Below are 22,029 nucleotides of genomic sequence, written 5' to 3'. Positions count from 1 at the left end.
GAAAAAAGAAAAAAGAAAAAAGAAAAAAGAAAAAAGAAAAAAGAAAAAAGAAAAAAGAAAAAAGAAAAAAGAAAAAAGAAAAAAGAAAAAAGAAAAAAGAAAAAAGAAAAAAGAAAAAAGAAAAAAGAAAAAAGAAAAAAGAAAAAAGAAAAAAGAAAAAAGAAAAAAGAAAAAAGAAAAAAGAAAAAAGAAAAAAGAAAAAAGAAAAAAGAAAAAAGAAAAAAGAAAAAAGAAAAAAGAAAAAAGAAAAAAGAAAAAAGAAAAAAGAAAAAAGAAAAAAGAAAAAAGAAAAAAGAAAAAAGAAAAAAGAAAAAAGAAAAAAGAAAAAAGAAAAAAGAAAAAAGAAAAAAGAAAAAAGAAAAAAGAAAAAAGAAAAAAGAAAAAAGAAAAAAGAAAAAAGAAAAAAAAGAAAAAAGAAAAAAGAAAAAAAAGAAAAAAGAAAAAAGAAAAAAAAGAAAAAAGAAAAAAGAAAAAAAAGAAAAAAGAAAAAAGAAAAAAAGAAAAAAGAAAAAAGAAAAAAAAAAGGAGAAGAGAGCCCAGCATTAGCCCAGAAGGCAAAGGCCACAGGGGTTTTGCAAAATCAGGTTTCTCCCATCTGTCTAGCGCAAAGCATCAGGACCTAGCAAGGAAGTTTTAGAAAAGCAAAGAAGAAAATGAAGGCTTCTGGAAAAGTCTTTTCTTGCTGTTTGCTTTAAAAGTCTGAAGCTGTCAGCCTCAAATACATTGCCAGCTGGCTAAAGCGAAACAGGAACAGTTTGCTGAAAAAGACTGTCTTTCTAACACAGTCAAGAGAAGTGGGAAATAGTGGGTTGGTCTTGTGGGAATGGTTCAGACACTCTGAACACAAATGGATTTGGAAATAGAATTTTAAAGAACAACTTCCTTTACGAGATCCTTAAAACGGGGACAGAAAGGAGTCAGTCCCACAAAAGAAGCAAGTATGACAGGAACAACAGCTGGGTTTACATTACACACCCAGATGAGAGATTAAGGCTATATTACCCAAGGCACCAGACCACAACCAGCAGAAAATGCTCCTTGGGTAGAGCAAAGACCTTCTACAGCTGCTACAACTGGTATCAATTTTCCTCCCACTGCTCCCCCAGGGACTAGCACCTGGACTGCTGCTCACTGAGTAGGAAGAGATGGCAGAGTAGAGACAGGGACAGACCATGGGGTAGGAGCGAACAGCAGGTGCTGGTCTTTAATCTTGCTAATGTAGTTTAATATCAGCTTTGTTTTCTTGCAGTCCCCTTTGCTAATTGAAAAGCTTGAGGAAGCAGCTGCTTATCTGGCAGGCAGGCATCAGATTTCCTAGCAAAAGCTGGCCCGTCTTACCTGTGTCGTTATCTGCCCTTGCTGTAACCTGCAGGGCTGCAGGCGGCTTCACCCCAGACCCAATACACTCCAGGAGGGTGAAGAGCGTGTACCAGTCATCCCCGGAGTGAATGTTGGCAGCATTGGTCTTCAGGAGTTCATGGAGGCCGTAGGCAACCTCATGGCTAACTCTGCACAGCACATTTGGCTTCATCATGAGCAGAATACGTAATGAGAGGAGAACCTGGCCAGAGAAGGAGACAAGAATAACAGCCTCTATTATTTACACTCCATTCTCCAGCAAAGTCCCCCTTCATTTATTTAGAGCTACTTACAACTGCTGTTCGTTGTTACCTGCAGCACAGATAGGTTAAATGTGGGTCCATCCAACAGCAATTGGTTTCCTGTTTTGCCAGGTGTAGCCACAAAACTCAGTAACTGACTTTCAAAAATCCCTTACCTGCGCGCTGATTTCTTCCCGACGAAGGAGCCGAATTGCCAGTCTCAGCAGCCCCACCACTGCCCTTTCCACCAAGAAGCAGAACTCCATCGCATGGACGCAGAGATGATAGAGGTGGTCTCGGACAGTTTGCCAGACACAGGTCACACGGTCCCTAGCCACAACAAGGAGGAGGGAAAGGGTAGGATGAAAGGAGATGAGACAAGCGGGGTCCAGCTACCTTTCCCAGAACTCCAGACAACCCAGTATTTCTTCATTTCAATGAAAGACTCCAGCCGGGAGATATAAGAACAGACACATAGAAACAACAAAGCCGCCAAAATTCTTATTTACTTCATTACTTGCAAAGCAATCAGGTGGGAGAATTCTCCTTCCACAGTTTAGTTTATGTTCTCCAAATCTCAGGATATCAAGCAATAACTCATAGCCCCTCTGTTTGCACATGCTAGAGTGGAATTGCTAAGCCCTGAAATTACAGCCACATGCTGCTTCAGCTGGCAAATCAAGCACATAAGGAACTCACTCCCTGGACCCAGGCAGCAGCTGCAGTAAAGCAGGGACATTTACAGTGAATCTGCAGGTATTTCAAGGTCATACCTATTCTCTAGTACAATCCTCAGAAGCATCTCCAAGCAGAAGGCAGCATCCTCTTCATCATATGTCTCCTCGTCAGGAGTCACAGAAATTAGAGCCTAGAAAAGCCAGGAAATGTTTGTGAATCACAAGCCCCCAAAACTGGGGGACCAACAAGTGAGGACCAACAGAATGCTTTGAGTCTGGGCAAACTGCACTCCACTGTCTGGTGAGGTCATGCATAGTCTATCAAAAATGCACTGGATAGAGGTCAAGCTAAATATATGGAAAATTGTATTTTTTTATTATGCAAGATGAACTTAAAGGATGTTAAACCCTGACGAAGTCTCTCAGATGGAGAGGAATTCTGAAAGCCAGCAGCTTCTTGCTAAGAATATGTGAAGCACAGAACAGGCAGCTATACCTAGAAACGATTACAAATACTGGAATTATTCCTCTCAAGCCATCAGCTTGCATATCAAGGGAGAATTTCTGACATAATAGGGGTCAGAGCAAAATGTTCCCCCGGAACTGACATGGCACACAAAAACTGAGTCACCACTTCTCCACGTGGGCCAGCAACGTAGTGGTCTTTGTGTGATCCAAACAGCAAGTTCTGCTTTAGCTGTTTTAAGTATTGTTCTTTGGGGTTTACTCACTTATCTTTATTTTGAAACTCAATACTTATTCTTCTGAACCTCTGCAGCAAGCCTTGATAAATAAACCTTTCCTTTGTTTTAGCATAAGTGTCAATAGTGTCATGCACCCTATTGATGAAGCCAGTGAACTGCAATTACAGCAGCCTGAAGGGAAAGGCGCTTGTACTTTAAGGAGCCATGGAATTAGGTAACACACTGCCAGCCCACACAGCATCCCTACAAGGGTTGCACTGCACTATTTGCTTTTGGAAGTGGTGAGCAGCAGCCAGATTTGTTCCGCACCCTGGAGCAGTCTCAAACTCCACACTAGCCTGAGAAGCCACTACCAGAACCAGGTAAGTAACTACCCTCCCCCAGGGAGATGAGCTTCTGTAGCCCAAAGGCTAGTGAGTCCAGCCTTATTACGTCTCCCACAGCAGCCAGGTACCACACTACCTAGGGGCACACAGTCAAATATTTCTGTACAGCTCCTGCCTCTAAAGTGGTCTTCTAGAATGTTCTCATTAGGCACACAGCACACCAGAAAAGATGAAAAAGCATAACCTTAAGCTCCTACGCAGAGCTACACATATTTTCAAACACTTAACATGACCTCCTCAAGGCTTTTAGAATGCATTCCACAATTTAATGTCTTCCTCTACTACTAAGGCAATTGTGGCTGCCAGCACAGAAGTTACATGTAACAGCTGAACTAATGACTAGTTTCATATCCCAAATAGGTCCAAGACCTCCTTTGGGGACAGAGGAGCTAGGCGAGTACATAGCACATATCCATGATCATGCACAGCATACTTGTTCCATCACCAGTCCAATCCCTTGCCCAATATCTCTCTCACCTTCATGAGCTCCTGAAGGGATTCAAGTTGGAGGAATTTGCTTTCTGTGATCAACTTCTCAGGATCACATTGCTGCAAAAGACAGAAGAGAGGGCTGTGCATCTGGGGGATGGGGAAGGCATACAAACAGATCCTCCAGAAACACAGCTTGTTCCCAGGAAAGACAGAGATAGTAGCTTTAACAGAATTACCTGGAGGAAAACTCCTGCCAGCTAGTTCGCTCCTTTAACATCAATTACCTTTAACAGACTTGATCTGTGCTAGAGAGATTTTAACAGGTAACTCCTCTGTCCACACACTGCTCAAACCCCAGGTTCAGATTTTGTTGGCACCATACGCCTTAACGCTGCCTTGGAAAAGATTAGTCATTTAAGAATTTATTAATTTGTCTTCAATTATAGGACTGTGATGCCAAGGGCAGATGCCAGCCTCTTGTGGGGAATCGTTCCTGTTTTCATGTGTTATGCACAAATGTAGTAACAGCGCATAAGACCCTTTAGCTGTCAATGCAGATATGCTCCTCTGTAGTTTCTTACAATTCCCAAGTCCTCTGGAACCTGCAATACTGCCTAGAAGCACGCATATTTATGCTTCTGTTGCCTGTTATCCACATAGTACTATCACCACGAACAAAAGCAGGTTCTTTTACAGCCTGTATATTACCTTTATGCATTCCAGAGCCGTTCGCTTTGCTTCCTGTGTCTCTGTAGAAGGCCCTCTCATACCAGATTGCTCTGTCCCACTGAGGGTGAGCCAACTAACAAAACTCAGCACTGTAGATTCACCACTGCAAATCAGAAGACACCAGCATCAGTGAGAAAACAAGAAATCATATTATTTTCCAGCTTTAGTACAAAAAGGACTGCCTGGGCCATCGACACCACTCACCGGTTAGATGGTGTCTCCTCACGTTGCAGATAGATTTTGCCATTAGGATCCACAAAGTCCTCGACCTGGCAGACAGACCAGAACATGTATATGATCAATTGTCTACTTCTTTGTAGCCTTCCCCCCCCCAAACCGTAATGTTTCACTTAGTGATGAAACACTACAGCACACCACCTATGTGTATGCAGTCAACCCCAGCTCTTCACCCCCTCACCCCTTCAGTAAAGTGTCACCCCCATCTAGCAATATTCAAAATCTGTTCAAGTAAAATTTATTTCTCAAATCCAACAAAAAGTAAAATGAGAAAAAAATTAAACCCTATGAAAGAAGCTGGAGCCTGCACATAACTCATACTACACCCTTTGCAGGCTTTCTAGCTCTGTACACGCTTTACCAAAGCCAGGCCTTTGCAAGAGAGCTCTCCTCCTCTTTGAACTGGTTCTATGAAAAGCCATCTTCCCACTCCCCTACTCTTCAGTTACCCACGGGCCGGCTATTATTACCTCCACCATGGCCTTGGGCAGCAGCTCTGCTCGGAAAAGCTGTAGCATGGCCTCCATGATGTTTTTCCAGCCCTCCCGCAGAATGTCACCATGGCGATGGGCCAAGTGAAACACAGTCTTTGCTGCAATATGGGCCTTGGGATTACTTCCAAAAACAGTGGGCAGGTTCTCAATAGACTGCAGGAAAGAAGAGGGGGTGGCGATCAGTTAGCAAGAGATGTTTTCTTTTCAACACAAATTAGGGCAGACTGTTCAGAACTGGTTACGGGAAACAAAAATTCCGTGTACGACGCTTGGATAACTCCTCAGCTCATATTCACTTTGCACAAAAACAAGGACAAGGCAGCTTACCTGATACAAGCTGAATCACTGAACCACCTAGACATAAGCTCTCCAAGAAGGACAACAATACAGCACATTTTGAAAGTGCTTGCTGAAAACTCACTAACACTAATTTAGTCTGCTATGGGAACTCATTCTAGGATCAAAGCCTTCTTCAAAAAGTACCACATCTCCTCTGGAAGCAGCAATTACTCCGCTCTAGTGTTAGAGAAAGAAACTATGGCAAAAAGCATTACTGACTTGCAAAGCTACTCCTACCACTACTTAACAGCAAGATTCAAAGTAAGAGTGAACCCTAACATACAGTCTCTGCCAGTAATGGCTGGATCACAGTTCCTCATAATCTGTTAACGCACTCACAGCTTTTCAAAATACAAAAGTGTGCTAAGTCATTTAAACCAACCAAGTATATGCTGCCAAAACAAGAAAAAAACCCAGCAACCGTGTGAGCTAGTATCAGGCACTGTAACATGCTCCATGTTTCTACAGTTACTTAAGCTCATAGCAATGTTCCTTTCGACAAGAGATGGGCTTTGCCATTCTCTTGCTTATGTGGACAAAACCCATACTTATTCCTTCATCAAGAAAGGAGAGAGAAGACGGGAGATAGGATGGACTGAAAATGTGGCTCTTCCAATCTCAGACCTGAAGTTCAGAAAAACTAGCTCTCGCTTCAGCCAGACTGCGGACAAAACTATTATCAAAATGGGTCTTTGATCTACAGGTGAACTCCATTATAAGTGCCAATCCAGAAGTCTGGCAGAAATGTGACAACCAATTTGTTTTTTCCATTGTTGCTATGGGGAAACCACATGAATACATACATCACTGAAGTCTCAGAGTGCAGACAGCAGTATGCCTGGTTTTGCAGTGTGGCAACAAGCCACAACCACTGAATTAAGACACACAGGGGTTTTGCTACTACTTATACACTGAGTCAGTATGAGTCTTAACTGTGTATCAAGAAGCGGGGCACTCGTTCTTCTGAAATCACTTAATCCCCCTCCATGTTCCATTCCATTCCATTCCTCTTCTTTCAACCAAAGTGGCCATGCATAGCAATTGCAGTGCTTGGAAGGGATGCCTGGTCACCAGGATGATCTGACCTGGGAAGTGACTATAGCAGCTATATGACACTTTGGTGTTCTTCCCTTGCTTTCTAACAGTTGCTCTTTGTTTTGTCTCCTCAGCCCCTGAAGACAGCCCCTCCCTTCCCCCCTTCCACCAGACTGTCTCTCAAATATTTGTTCAGTTGTCATATTCCACTACTGTCTCCAAGCCTTACAGGAATTTAGGACAGCAGAAAGTAATTGGTGTACTTGGAATCTGGCCAAAGATAAGAACTCACAGCCTTCTTCAAATCCAGAAGTCCCTGATTCTACGTCATCACCAGAAGACATGCTTGCTTAATTTACACAGACCTCGGACTGCTCCAGATTCCAGTCTCACAACTAGATGGGATGCAGCTGGCAATAGCTGATGCCTCTGAGGGCTTAGTCTGGTTGCTTCTGCTGTGTTAATCTGTGTCAAACAGTTGTTTCATGGCAGACATTCCTCTGCTTCTGTTATCTATTGGTAGTCTCAAGGTCTGGTATGCCTGGAGAGGATCAAGTATTTCATCTTTACTGTTGTGGAGGAAGAGGGAATCTAAAGCAACCCCACCACTTGGGATTTCTTGGTCTTTTAATAGTCAACCTGGTACTTTTGTATGTGTGGCAATTATATTCTGCTCACCGTGGGTCTTGCACTGGTTCTCAGAGCAATGCTGTAAGATTCTTTGTGAGTTCTGACCCCTTAAAGGAGTTGCTGTCGTCTTCTCCTTAGCACAAAGCATGGTCTGCCACACACTGTCTATCAAACACCTTGGGGAAAAACAGGCTGATGCTGTAACACACAAACGGATCTGGGCAAAAAAAGCTAACACCAACTACTGTACCTTGAATTTATTCTCACAGTACAATCCACAGAAACGGTCTTTAGGGCTTGCCAAAAGTGGGGCTGACAGCCGATCATATTACCAGCCTCCAAACACAAACCGACAATTCAAAGCATTTGTTTTTCTAACCCCTTTACGCTGGGTGGATGCACAGCCCCTACACTTTGGAAAAACAGCTCACAAAACAATCCCTCTTGGCACCGCATAAGCCCTATAACTAAATATTCAATAGCTGAAATGCAGAAACTTGCTTGGGATCATAAATCTCCCTGTGATCAAGACAGCGATCATCCAAGTCTCTTTAGATCAAGCAGGTGGAATAAACATTTCTATGTCATAGCATTCTGCTCTGCACAAACTGCCACTTGTGGGTGAGTAGAAGGAAACTTGCATATTGGAACCCGTCCTATCGAAGTCCTACTTCACTACACACTTTTAATTGCCTCCTCCAGAAAACTCTGGGCAGGGGCCGATAGATATCTACAGATACCATGATAACTAAAATAAGCAAATATTACTGCTTAACAGAGGAAGAGAGCTCCGATATACTAAAAGCCATGCTTCTTTCCCCTCCTTGCAAACTTACCTCGCTGCTGAGGGCTGTAAACTTGCAGAGAGAAATTATGAGATTGTCAAACACATCACTAAGGCCATAGTGAGCAGAAATCATGGCACATTTCCTGGGGAAAGAAGAAAACAGAAAATAATGTATTAAGTCAGCACAGACAGGTCTGTCTACAGGACAGCAAATCAGAGAGCCTCTCTGTTGACATTTTAGACCTTCCTCTCCACCCTCTCATAATGAATGCTGATGCACAGAAGTCTGCTATTATCCCTCAAATAATCTCAGTCCTCATCCATAGACCCTGATAGTTGTCTGTGCTGATGCAAGGATCACTTTCAAGAAGTGAGTCTAAACAGACAGACCACTTGCACCTGTGCCAATACACCTAATCTCCTGTCTTGATGTAAGAGCGAGTTGCTGAGATTGGCGATAGTGTTGAAGGTCTAGTTTCCAAGAGATCATGGCTACAGCAGTATATTAACACAGCTTTAAAACTATGCTTAAGGCATCATTTGATCTGGATCTAAGCATGACCAAAGATCATTCCAATACAGTTTCTCACAAATAGCAAGTTTTTTGAATACTGGTCATCTGGGAAAGAAAAAAAGAAAAAAAATCCCCCATCCCATTCAGCCACAGCTATGGCCTCATACACGTGAGAGGTTTTCCTCATATACAGGGATTTTGCCAGCATCACTGTGCAAGTTAAGAGTGACTTTTTCCCCTCACTTCTAAACAGCACAGCTATGTCAGTAGGTCTTTTAAATGTAACCAGGTTGGAGTTTAAAAATACATACCCCAGGCACTTTGATTTATTACAACACAGCAGTCAAGCCAAACAGTGAGCAGCAACCAAGAGAGGCCAAGATGGGATGAATCAATACAAATGACAGAACAAAACTAGAGGACAATAAAAAGCTCCTCAGTTGCTAGGAAAAGTAATAGTTGATTTTCACTGTGGCGTCTCTAGCAGGTAAACAGGAGACAATGGCCACACTTTAACTCTTCTGGGTCTTCATGAATGCAAGAGTTACCTGAAACCAGAGATAGCCTTCTGGATGATTGTTTCTTCTAAGCTCTTGTCAAAAACATAAGAAAGTGCTGCTATGGTTGGCCCCCATGTCATGGTGAAAAGATCATGGTCATAGCTTCCAGGAGGCACATGGAGAAATATTCCCTCATCAGTGGCACCACGATGTAGCAGGACATTCCAGATATAGTTTTCCTTCACCAGGCCCGTCTGTTCTTCTGGCATCACTATCTCATCATTTCTACAAGGAAGGAAGGCAGAAAGGTTGAATTTTTCGTTCTGAGCCAAACCTAACATTTACACAGTGCCTTTCATTACATGGTCCCAAAGCTAAGCGATACCTACTCTGGAGTGATTTTGTCAGCTCCTGAAACATTCTATTTTCCTAGGCCTGCCTGCTTCCCCTGCCCCTCTTTGATATCCTGGATATAAAGTCCGGTGGCTCTCAGCAGCACTCAGCAGCAACTGTATAAGGATAGTATTGAAGAAGCAGCTACCTAACACTACAAGTGCAAAATGTAACACACGCTGCAGTTAAATGATGGGAAATTTTGGACAGCACACTGGCATAGCTTCACCCCCCCCATCCCAACTCTCACCCCATTAGAGTGCTCTGCATATCTCATTACTCCCAGATAAAAAAAAAAAATTAAATGGTTATACCACTGCAGTCAACAGTAGGCACGAGTACCTCTGTATAAGAATAATGCAAATATTCATATTATGCCAAGATCAAATATCAGAAAGCCAAGTAGCACAAAATTAAAGACAAAACAAGAAACCAAATGTATGATGGGTGATTCATAATTAGGGTACCACAGCTCCTTAGTCTAACTGGATTAGAGCTATACAATAATGAAACAACTACAATTAACGCCAAGTAGCACTTGCAATCCCAGGTTAAAATGTATCAAGCCTAAATACATACTCCCTGGACTTGGGTAACATTGCACAAGAGATAACCCTCTGCAAATGACCAACTAATTGAACAAGAGTCTCAAGTCTACCAAGAATAGTAGATTGCAGCCAATCTGAAAAGTAGAGGTCTTTCTGCAACAACCAAAAAATAACATGCTTCAGTTGCCAAAGAAGCAATTTTAATGTGCTAACAACAACTATAAAAAACCCTCTTGATTTATGCATAAGAAATAAGCTCTTCTCAGTTTCAGGTGCCTGCATATTTTGACAAGAGCAATCATTACTGAGATTATATAGGAAAATATGTTTGCAGTCAATAGCGTATTTTTTCTAAGAACCCATATTTGATTACTATTAACAGAAGAGAGTGAATGGGTTTACTTGGAAAGTCTCAGGAAATGAAATTGTGCTCAAAAGTGAAATGCTGAGATCCTGAAGAGATCATGCACTACTCTGTACAGATTACAGTCTGATTTTTTTTTTGCCCCTAATAATACAAAGAAAACAAACGGTTACTCAACCTCAACTATGACAGCGGGACAATCTATCTGAGATGGAGCAATACTGAAACGATACACCAATTGTTTTAGCCATACTGAAAAAGCTAAAGTATCTGGTGAAGGGAGGATAAAGGGGGATAGACTGGGACAGAGGCACTAGATAACTGAAAGATATGAGGATATTCTCGGGGTACTACTCAAAACATTAAGAACACCCCCAGGGGAGAGAGGCCAATGAAAACTAGAGCTCTTTTTGAAAACTAGAGCTACCTCTTGAAGAATTTCTAGATATTCAGTACAGGCAGCATCTCCACCTTCCCGGAGAAGGCTCCAAAGGGAAGGTCAGCCTAATCACACTGCCCTGCTTCCAGCCCGAGCCACTGCAGATTGAAACCAGCTGAGAGTCAGAGTCACATCCTGTCTCCTGAGAGATGTAATCCTCTCAGCTTCAAATTGGCTGGGCCTGGATTTACTTATAGGCTAGATTTCTGAGCTATTATTAAAGCTCCCCACCCAGAGCTAGTCTGTGCACAAAAGGGCCTCAGCCACTGGGAATTCTCCTCAAATATTGGTCAGTGTGCCAAGAGTTTCAAGGGTGGCAGAAGAGATTGGTGCAGACAGCAAGCAGCCTCATATGAAGAGCTCAAAAGCAGAACATATGAAACTGAGACTTGGACACGTTATGTCAGGGCACCAGTGCTGTCCTGGGGATGAGATACTATCTCTAGCACTACACAGAAAGTTCTAAAGAAGTCTAAAGGCATGGTCTGGAGAACAGAGCCTTCTCAGATACAGCATTTCACATGTGCTGGTCTTGCTCAACCATTCTTTTGCATGTTGATAGAAGTAATGTATTTCTTAACTTTAGCTTAAGCTCTGTGGATTAAAAAACCATGGCAAGAATCCAAAGATACAAATCCAGTGCAATCACTGTGACAGGCTTGTTACCACAGCCCCACATGGAGCTAGAAGTTGGTCTGAGGCAAACGGGCACATTATCGGCGAGTCTCCTCCCTCCATACTCTCTGGAGGTCTCACAGACCAAACAACTCTAGTTTGCTCTCTGCATACAAGGAGATAACAGGTTGATTCTTACTTGATGGCATGGTACATGTCTTCCAATATGTCCTGTTCAAAGTCTTTGCCTCCATTCACACCTTTCAGGTTCTTCCGAAACTCCTGAAAAAAGTTACACCAACGTTAATTCCTAGTATCTCCAGCTTTAACTGCTTGGCTAGGATCAGTACTCCACTTGTTTTTCATGGGACCAGAAGGAGGTTTTCCTGCGTTCTTCAACGTGCAGCCTCAAAGTTCAAAGACTAAATGCTATTCTTAGTGGTAGTAGTGTGCAGCCACCCCTGTCTTTGCTCGCAAGGAAAGAACAGACACAATATAACACAGGCTTAGCTGAGGCTGGACGCCATGACAGGTCTGTACCGCTGCATTGACACTCACAGGACTTGAACTCTCTAGAAGCCCACAGCAGTTCAACAATCTTCTCATTCTTACTATGTCTTAGGATACAGTTTGCTCACACACACACAAGCCTCTTGCCAAACTTGGCAAGTTGTCTGCTAAGCTCATATTTCTTCAGACTGCCCCTTGCCCACAGCTCCCCTCTCCAACTGTACTCAACTTCAGTGCTGCACACCAGCTTATTGTGTACATGAGTGATGAATGCCAGGGAAAAAAGAGAATGCAATCGAGATTAAAAAAAAAACAGGTACTACATTGCTATCAAAACCAGAGAAGACAGGTGCCTACGCTGGTAACACCCACCTCCAGAGTCATTGGGACATTCTGCTTGCGGACATTATGGTTGTGCTGGTCAGTGTTCAGCATAATAACTGCATAGGCCAGGGCAAAGCAGGCATCACTATTAGCAAATGGGGACCCATTTGATTTCTGGAAGGCAAACGTATGCACAAATTAGTCCTACAGGAACAGCGGTATCAGTGACCCAAGACAGCCATTTTCCTACCCACGGTACTGAATCATCTCTGGGACAAACAAAAACCCCAGGCTCTGGCTCCAGCTTCCAAAAAGCACCCCGGAAATCTATGTGCCACTGCCATCTCCTACAAAACAACAGCTGCTGCCTGCAGGGCACAGTAAGCTTATATAGGCAGTTTGATCTGACATGTCCATCACAGCAAGCAGATGCACAAGAAAGAACGCAGTTTTGAGCTTTCTGCCCACCAGGTACGCACCCTCCAATGTTCTGTGAAGGCTTCCAACAGTCTCTGGATTACGGGCGCCTCTCCTGGTAATCTGAAGGCCTCTAGATAAAGTCGTAAAGCTTCATCCAGCCTTAAACCTTGGAAGCTGAAAGTCCTGCAAGAAGAATGAAATGCAATGAGAAACTGAAACAGGATGAGAAATGTAGGAGAAACTTACTGACTACAATCTTGTTTGTTTCAGCATCAGAATATCAGATTTCAGAGAGAACAGACAGTAAAGAGGGGAGAGTGAGGACATAAGAAATATACCATGAACAGGCAAAAAACAATAAAAGAGAGTCAACAATCCTACAAGTGATTATGTATGTAATCACCTCTCCAGTCTTCACAGAGACTGGCCCTACTGAAATGAGCTCAAGTATCAACCTATTACATGTATCTAAGTTGTTACCATATGCAAGAGATGCATAGAATTAAGGCATGGTGGTACACAGAGAACCAAGCGATACAAATCCAATGCCTCCAGGAACTACTGTTCTACTGCTTTTTTTATCACTGAACTCTTAACTTTCACCCCTTTCCAATTAAAGAGATACAGAAAGATACTCACCCAACAAAGCTTTCCAGCAAGTCTATGTTCTTACGGTCACTCACAAATTCCCCAATCATCTTTTTGTCCAGGCGAGGATTTTCCCGTAGCCACCTGGCCACCTCATTGTTGTTGATGGGGGTGGCAAGGAGGTTCTTCTCCTGCAGAAACTGTATCCCTTTCTTTGGCTTTTGGTTGAACTGCTCTGTGCCGGTTATCAGGAGCTGAAGGAGACATTCTGATGAATTACAAGCTTGAAGTGCATTTCTTACTTCAGATTGTTCTTGGCATTTGAACCAAAAGCAAAGTAGAAAACAGATCAACCTCAGCATGATCAAGTTTATTGTACTGTGTAATCCAACAAGAAGGCTGACCAAGGCCAGAAAACCTGCATTCATCACAAGGATTCACCATCAAATAATACTGGACAGAGCAAGCATGAGCTGCTGTCTTTGAAAAGCTTTGACATTTCACCGAGCAATTAGCTTGGCTACCCCAAATGCTTCATCTGCTCTAGTATGTAAACAGAGCAGAGGAAGGTCCCTGATGAACCCCAGACATGTGGCAAGATCAACTCTACCCAGTTACAACAGCAGCACTGCGCCATGCCCTCTTCTGTCCCCTTTGGCTCCAGGCTCTCGTACTCTATCTCACTGCCAGGAGACATGCAGCAAGAATCCTTGGCACTTATTCAGCAGGTGCAAGGAAGAAGTGCTGCAAAAGATTAAACTAAGAACCAGAAAACATTCTGCTAGTGAGACATGGTCCCAGGAACATCTGGTATTGCAGCATGACAAGGCTATCTGCAGGCTGGGAAGAGCAGGTGCATTTTTGGTTTTGAAGGGAAGTCAACTACTCTGCCCCGCTTGATTCTTATTTTAGGAAACTAGACGGTACCACAGTCAGTGTAATAAAACACCTGACTAAGAAAGGGTTAACTGAATGTTCTTGGTGGTGTTCAGAAAAACCAAAAGCACAAACAACTGTATGAACTTTACTAAGGCACCAGAATAAATGTCAGTTCCCTGTTAGCTCCTATCACGATCAAACTGCTAGCAATGACCTAGTGAACTAAATTCGTGACCATCATGATTACTAGCTCCCCTGGGTTTCTCAGTACCTCAGAAGCCACCAGCCCTCTGTTCTCTGCTTCCCCTGCCTGTGTGAACATCCTCAAATTGCAGTGAAACACAGACCCTGAAATAGCATGGAGCACACAAGGACCCAGAGCGAGGGCATAATGAAATAATAACCATGTGCTGCCCTGGTATAACAGGCTGGAAGGGATTGTATGACGCTAGCAGCATTTCTGTTCAGCTGTAAATCCTGTAACCCAAGCCCTAGGGTATTCTGTGGACTGGTTATACTTCTTAAGACCACCTGAAAGGAGACCAGACTACTGGCAGTTTGCACTGTATTTATAATCATGTCAGTCCTATGCTTCTGAGCTTCTGATCATTGCCTTTGGAAACATCAAAGAAAACTTTCCATTTGATGCATAATTTGTTTTCTGCTTTTATTTAGCTTTTTTCCTCCTTCCAGCTGTGGTAATGTTTAGTACCTCAGAGGTTAAAGGAAGCAGAACATGCTGGTGCCATGTCAGCATCAACATTACTTAAGCTGAATGTTTTGTGTTCCCTGTTTACATGCTCAGGATGAAACCATTAGCAGATTTAGGGTCAGGAAAGGATTTTCCCTGGGCAGACTAACAGAGATTTATGAACGTCTTTCTGCCTTCTGCTGTAGTGTAAGGCACTGCCCTTTTTCTAGGACCACCTGGAACTTTCTTTAAGGAACTCTCAGCCACTGGCAATGCTCTTGATTTCTTCTAACCTTGTTTTCCAGCACAGTAAAGCTGGAGTATTATCAGAGGTTTTCAGTTAGAACAGTGGAAGCACTATGCAAGCTCCCTTCTCAACAATGGACTTTCACACAAAGTCCATCAGCAAAGCTGCCATGAAAGCTAGATTTAATGCAAAGCAAAGGGTTACAAATGAAATGGTAACTAAATCAATATTCATTTCTTAGAAATTAGCTAATGCCAAAAACTCGGTGGTTCCTTAGAAGACCGTGCTGACAATCACTTCCCCCCGCTGTCCTTGTGGCTCGGGAAGCCAGTCAGCATTATCCCACTGCAGCACTATGTTGCAGGTAAAGAACCAAGTTCCTAAGTACTGCAGCAGACTTCCTAGAGAGAAACCAATGCCTTAAATTACATTCAGATCCAGAGACTGACAGGGTGGATCACAAAGCACAGATTATCATGGCAGTAGAAAGAGATCTGCTGTACTTTCTTCAGTATTTTTGTTTAAACAAGTATGACCACCACTCCCTTATAACAATGTAAAATAAAAACACCTATGCTAGAGAGAGAAGTCAGAAGCCTTTCAGTCAGGTACAAAATCAAAAACCTTTCTCTTTACCACCAATGAATCGTTCAAAGACATTAATTTCTTTTTCCACTATATCATCTGGCTCCTTACCCCACAACTATTATGGCCACTCATGTTTCATCTAGAATATGTGTCATTTTCATATTGAAATTTAGTAATCTCTCACTTCCTAAATAACCTACCTACCTCACGTATATGTTGTGCAAAGAGAACAAAATCTGTACAAAGAACATCTGTGAATGAAAAAAAAACCACAAACCCGAAACAAAAAAACTAGTCCCATGTAACCCATAGGGACTTCAGATATCTTATTCATCTGCTGTCTCTGGAGGTGAACAAGCAGGCCAGTACTTGATGTTTGACACAAGACAGCAGATAAATACAAAGCCATCAGCATGGAACACCTTTGTGAACACTAGACCTAGACTAGAAACACTGAGGGAATGGAAAAGCTGCACAAAGTTTAGACTATAACTTGGATTAATGAGGTTCAAAGAAACAGACATCTAGACAAAGAATGGCTTTGCCACAATCAGGACAATCTTTTCAGTCATCCTTATGATAAAGCATGGGAATAAACAAATCAGAATAGCAGGCTGGACTGTTAATTTCTGCTATGGGCCTCTTGGTACGCTCCCCATTTTCAGCTTTGATAAGAGTAGGGAACCTGCCCTTTCTGATGAAAGTGCCTGATTATCTCCATATAACACAAACTAGATCCAGCAACTTTCCCACTCAGAAATCAGATGGACCAACTTACAAATTGTGCCACAAAATTTCCCCAACTTCTTGCAACTTTTAGCACAACTAAACCAGAACAGATAATAATCATTGCTGTGTAGCAGGATTTTCAGTGACTATTTAATTCTTATCAGCAGAGACTAGAACTCAAAATTTCTGAGATATGACCAGTCATGCAAAGCCCACATGGGATGGGAAACAAGGAGAACACTCAAAGATCCACTTGTAGTATATTCCAAATCATACCTTCTTTTTGTTCTTAATCTGCATAAGTTCCTGAGGGCTTGGAAGGACACAAGAAAATCGAGTAGGCTTCCTGGGGATATTCTTCTCAGCTAGAAGGACAAAGTGTCATTACAGTCAAACCTATCCCCAGAGTAGCACTCAGCCCACTATAGTGTCCCATCATAACTTTCAGTCATGGAGCCTTGCTGCAATGTGCTGCCCTGCAAATGGCAGTCACACTCCTACTATTCAATTACTACATTCCTCCCACCCACATTTTCTTCAGTGTAATTGCATAGTAGGTTCCTGTCCTGGACAATTTCACACATCCACAAGATTTAATTTTCTGGCTATTTTAACTACCTACATTACTGATCCCCTGGAGAGCCCTTGACTACCTTAAAAATACTAAGCACTGGTATGAATTTCACACACTTTTGCCCCAAAGGGACCCACCAGACCTAACCCCCTCCCAGAAGAAATGCAACAGTTAGTAGGCATATATAGCACACATATAATAAACAAATATTCACCACATACCTCCTCCTAATTTTGAACACACAATAGCTACAGTGGTCTATATTATAGCAGGATCAGTCAGCAAATGTCAGGACCATTCTCAGCATATACACACTCAGAGTGTCAGGGTACCACGGAGACTATTACCTGCCTCACTTCCTCCTTCCAATTCCATGCAGCCCTCCTTCATCTGGTCAGCCAGAAGGCACCCACTGGTGGGAGGACATGCCCCAGCTGGCTCTGAGACTGCACTGGAAGATTTTCCCTCACTGAGTACTCTCTCATTATCTGTAAAAGTTAAAAAACAACAACAACCACCAAACAAAAAAAACCAAAACCCATACATAAGCAAAACTATAAAAGACAAGGAAAAAGCTAGCAACAGAGAAAAAACAAACTGATCACTCTAAACTGAACATGTGCTTATTCAAAACTGAACATGTGCTTATTCAAAGGAGGTTTGCCCCAGTAACTGCGGTTCCTCAGTACCCTCAGTATTTTGTCTACATGAATTCCAAGGCATACTCTCCTTCTGTTGTGACTGCCAGTCTTGACTTGGCCTTTATATAAAGCTTCACATGAGGGGCACATTTTAATATCTGTAAATTTTACAAATAGCAAGGTTAACAGCAACAGGAAGACTGAAAACGTGTATTTAAGGGGCTTACTATGTCAGCTACCAAAATGAGATCTGCAAGTTTAGCACAAGACTAAGCTTAATATCAAAATATCAAAGAAAGGGGCCTTACTATTGCTTGTTTCTTTGGTGCTGTTCACGGTTTCTGGGCTGGATTTGACAACTTCCTTCTCTTGTTGATGTATGTTACTCAGCACTTTGTCCTGGCAATGTGCCTCAGTGCTATCTATAACTGTCAGCAATGCTTCCAGAGACAGCAGATGGACAGTATACAGCTGTCCAGAAACTGGGAAGGCATTCTGGGAAATAAAATGTAAGTATTAGTCAACTTTCATGCCTCTCTCACCATAATGGGGGAAGTTTCCCCCACAGCTTGGGGAAGCCTACAGCATACAACAGAACACCCTAAACTTTTCACACAAAGCTTTCTAGCATATACTTAATGGTTTATCTGCTCTGACATTATTAAAGCATCACGGCTATGCTTTTCTCTTCTGCTTCCAAATGTTAAATGGCCTTCATCTCTACAGACGACTCACCCCAAATCTTTCGACCACTCCCATTCTTAAGTTCTGCATCTGCGCTCCCCCTCGTTCGGAGCTACTGGCTGCCCCTTTGGCACCCCGCTGCTCCCCCCCTCCAGCCCGCTGAGGCCGGCAGCCCCCGGCCCGCCGTTCAGCACCTTGGAGAGCAGCTTGGTGAGCTCCTCGAAGAGGTTGGCACAGTAGTAGTCACAGTCGTAGTTAATGTAGAGCTCGGTCACGAAACTGGGAATCCTCCACAGCTGAACGATGGCTTCCAAAGCCATCTCCTTCATTTCATAGGGCATCTTTGGGTTTTCCACAGTGATTATTTCCATCAGCTTCTTGACATACATCTGGCAGAAACACAGGGCAGCTCAGTTTAAGGAAAGAAAAAAGAAAGCAGGACAGTGAATAGCTTTGAGGACTACAGAAATAGATTGAAGCTTCATCTTCCCACATGACACTCCATCTTTAATGATGGCTCGTTCTGAAGGAGGTTGTAGAAAGGTTTCAAATAGTTCTACCATTTCAGTGCACCTGGGTTTACTGTTCTAAAAAAACAGTATGAAGGCAGGCAGTGCAGTACACCAGTCTCAAAGACATTTTATTATCCAACAAGAAAAGGCCTACACAGCCTACCCACAACCCACCGAGTCATTTATACAAAGGTAAGTTGATATATAGACTGTATCCTACTGCCTAGCTACATGCATTTAACTGAAGTCCAAGAAACTATTACTAGGCATCCAGTGATACTCAAAAAAACTCACCTCCAGCTGGAACTTCAGATGCTCTCTCATGCTCTCAAAGAGAAGAAAGCACACCCTGAGGGAGGTTGCATACAGATTGAGCCGTTCAACACTCAGTAGCTGAACAAGAAACAAAAAAACCCCAAACAACTTTAAGAATTACAAAGGCTAGTCATTATGTGCTATAAGTATGTGCCTACTGTGGCACTGCAGGCATCACCTGCAACAGCCTCGAGATCCACAGTTCACCTCCCATAGCAATGGTATTTCAAAAAACAATCCTTTATTCAACCTACTGGTCTCACTTTTTGCTAGTGAGGATGAATATACTTAATTCCCTTCTGCTTGTGGTAGCACTTTTCCTACTACAACTTTGTTCTTTTGCCAAGTCCACAGATCCTCTTAGTGGAGAAGGAACTTGGGAGAAAACCTGCCTCTGAGATGACCCTTGCGCAATTAATAGCTTGGTACTCCAAAGTTTCTGCCTACTACTAAGCTGGTAACTTGCACCCATGATTACCTCAAAACCAATTAAATCAAAACACAGTGTTATCCCACAGTAACAGTTCATTCAAATCACCTTCATCCTTCTTGGCCCTGGTCTGAAGAAAATAGCACATGACAACCTCTCTGGCTTTGCAACAGCACTGTTTCACTGGTGCAATTCAGAACCCTCATTGCAATGCAGCAGAGAGCTTATTTGAAGATTGAGACCTGCCAAACCTCAGAATATTGAATTCCAATAGACTCTTTGATCCAAATTAGTATCTTACTCCCCAGTGCCACATGCCATGCTCGCATAAGCCAGACTCACTTGAAATAGGTGCCGGCACAACTCCTCCTTCACAAGTCCCAAGAGGGACTGGCAGTTTGCAATGGGTGCTGACTCCAGGGCAACAGTTAGCAGCTGCAGCCCCATGTGGATCATCACCTCAGAGTTGTGGCGGTCATGGGGGTTGGTGAGTGAGATAAGAAAGCGGAACAGTTCTCTAATACATGGTAGTCCATACGGGACCAGTGCTGCTCCTAAAGGAAAATGAGAGAGATTAGCACTCTTAGCTTTGCTTTTGCTTTTTGCAGATGCCTATCAAGTGTTACAAATGAAAGTGTTACAGACCAGCTGAGGAACAAGAGCTTAGAACCCTCTTAGCAGAAAGTGAAACAGAATAGTGGAAAGGAGAAAGGACTTTAGCAACGTTGCCCACCTCTCACCTTCTTTTTGGGAAGACTGAGTAAAACGTACTCCTCGGGGATTTACGTAGTCCATGTCATGAACTGAGGCAGAGTCAGAATGTTCTGCTACAGATGTGCACTCCTCTAGGACCTCAGGGATAGACTCAACAGAAGCTGACTGGATCTTCTCCTCCCTCAGACTTTCATTCTTTATTGATATCAGTCAGTTGAGAACAAAAGAAGCAAAACAAGAGTTAACAAGCACTAGACAAGCTAAAAGAAAGGCTTATTTGTTCACAGTTCATTCAGAACTATTAAAACTACACAGGTCACTCATGGAAGAGGAGCAAGAAAACAAAATTTAAGAGAAAAGGGTGCCTCTAGATAATCTGCAGCCCTCTCAGCCCTTTCACTTCCATCTAGTTCTTATCTATTTTACATAACTCTAGGTTGCGAGACTAAGGACTTTACTTTGAAGATACTCCTATAACCTGTCAGTTCTTACTGCCCCTGAGGTTAGGATTTGGCTCATTTTTTGGTTTTAAATGCTACATAATTTCAGCACACTATTTCTACATCTTCTTTGCATTTTTACCATTCAAAGTATCTGCAGCTCTAAAAGGCTCCTTGCAGCTCTAATCTATCCTCTCAACAGTATTACTGTTGCAGGGGAAGTGGAGACAACATGGAGGAAAACTTAACAAAGGCCTTGGTTCAGGTTCATTATATTTCACAGCAACAGCAATGCACATGCACAAACACCAACAGCTGAATTTCTACAAACTCAAGAAAAACTGTTCACTAAAGATAGTAAAATGAGCTCTCCTGCAGATTTCCTCTATGTTTCCCTCTAACTGTTTCTCCTTTAATTAAGATTGATGGTATTGGCAGGAGTACAACTAGATACGTAGGTGCATTGTTGGGCTGCACAGTTATAATTTCTGAGCCAATGGGGATGGTCTCAAGAGAAAACAAAGAATGAATGTTTGTGAATTTACAAACCACTTACAGCAAAGGATGTTTTATTCTGACCCTAAGCCTTGAAATAGAATATAAACACTATGACCAAACAGAGAGAGAGAGAGAGTAAGTGTGCTAAATCCACAACGGATTATGCTGGGAGTTAGAACTTTTCTTTATGTTACATCCATGTACCTGGAGTTCAGGCTGATTTTGACTTTCAGTCACTTTGGCCTCATTTCCAGGCATTCCTGCATTAAGTCCCAAAGAAGCGACTTGGTCCAAGTCCGTCAGGTCTTCCTTGGAGGTAGTCTGTGAGGACAACTCCAAACCACTGTCTGTAGCAGCACTGACTGCAGATGAAACATTTTCTGAGCTCCCAGAGGAGCTGGGAGAAGGAGCATCTATGAAAGTAACTCCGCTTGCTGATGAGAAACAAAAGCAAAAAGATCAATATTATTCTGTCCCTCAACCACAAGTTCATACACTGAATACAGCAACAAAGAATTACTTTGATTACTACTTCACACTACAAATGATCTTGGATAGTTACACATTAATGTAGAGAACGCAGATAAATTAAGTTCTCTTTTGCCAGGTATTAATGAATCAAATAGATGAACAGGTGAGATACTAGCAGTTCTCGAAATTAAAATACAATAGTTGGAATCTAACAGACTCAGCAAATAAGATAATTCACAGTTAGATAAAGGGTACAGAGGGTTTCTGTAATTAAGAAGAAATCTAAAGTACACCTTTTGGACTGTTTTCACTCTGATACAATGGCACAACCACTTTAAAGACTTGCATCA

At 42.5% G+C, this 22,029-nt stretch overlaps 1 protein-coding gene across 4 annotated transcripts in view; it reads right to left on the bottom strand.

The window, feature by feature from the left end:
* Positions 1-22,029, bottom strand: part of GBF1 (golgi brefeldin A resistant guanine nucleotide exchange factor 1) — a 105,170-nt gene that overhangs the window by 8,213 nt on the left and 74,928 nt on the right. For all 4 annotated transcript variants that reach the window (XM_009277699.1, XM_009277700.1, XM_009277702.1 and 1 more), the window contains 21 exons: positions 21,413-21,642; positions 20,297-20,465; positions 19,899-20,110; positions 19,106-19,204; positions 18,494-18,688; positions 17,924-18,110; positions 17,322-17,462; positions 16,677-16,765; positions 13,318-13,520; positions 12,738-12,861; positions 12,307-12,432; positions 11,624-11,706; positions 9,114-9,350; positions 8,101-8,194; positions 5,237-5,413; positions 4,734-4,798; positions 4,509-4,632; positions 3,846-3,917; positions 2,375-2,469; positions 1,778-1,931; positions 1,339-1,561 (listed from right to left, as the gene is read on the bottom strand). In XM_009277699.1, the coding sequence (XP_009275974.1) occupies positions 1,339-1,561; positions 1,778-1,931; positions 2,375-2,469; positions 3,846-3,917; positions 4,509-4,632; positions 4,734-4,798; positions 5,237-5,413; positions 8,101-8,194; positions 9,114-9,350; positions 11,624-11,706; positions 12,307-12,432; positions 12,738-12,861; positions 13,318-13,520; positions 16,677-16,765; positions 17,322-17,462; positions 17,924-18,110; positions 18,494-18,688; positions 19,106-19,204; positions 19,899-20,110; positions 20,297-20,465; positions 21,413-21,642 (3,099 nt within the window). The remainder of the gene's footprint in view (positions 1-1,338; positions 1,562-1,777; positions 1,932-2,374; positions 2,470-3,845; positions 3,918-4,508; positions 4,633-4,733; positions 4,799-5,236; positions 5,414-8,100; positions 8,195-9,113; positions 9,351-11,623; positions 11,707-12,306; positions 12,433-12,737; positions 12,862-13,317; positions 13,521-16,676; positions 16,766-17,321; positions 17,463-17,923; positions 18,111-18,493; positions 18,689-19,105; positions 19,205-19,898; positions 20,111-20,296; positions 20,466-21,412; positions 21,643-22,029) is intronic.

Source organism: Aptenodytes forsteri, unplaced genomic scaffold (assembly GCF_000699145.1).
Source record: "Aptenodytes forsteri isolate BGI_AS27 unplaced genomic scaffold, ASM69914v1 Scaffold15, whole genome shotgun sequence".
NCBI classification, from domain to species: domain Eukaryota; kingdom Metazoa; phylum Chordata; class Aves; order Sphenisciformes; family Spheniscidae; genus Aptenodytes; species Aptenodytes forsteri.
The sequence above is the reverse complement of the archived record's forward strand: the minus strand, read 5'-3'. Positions and strand labels throughout refer to the sequence as shown.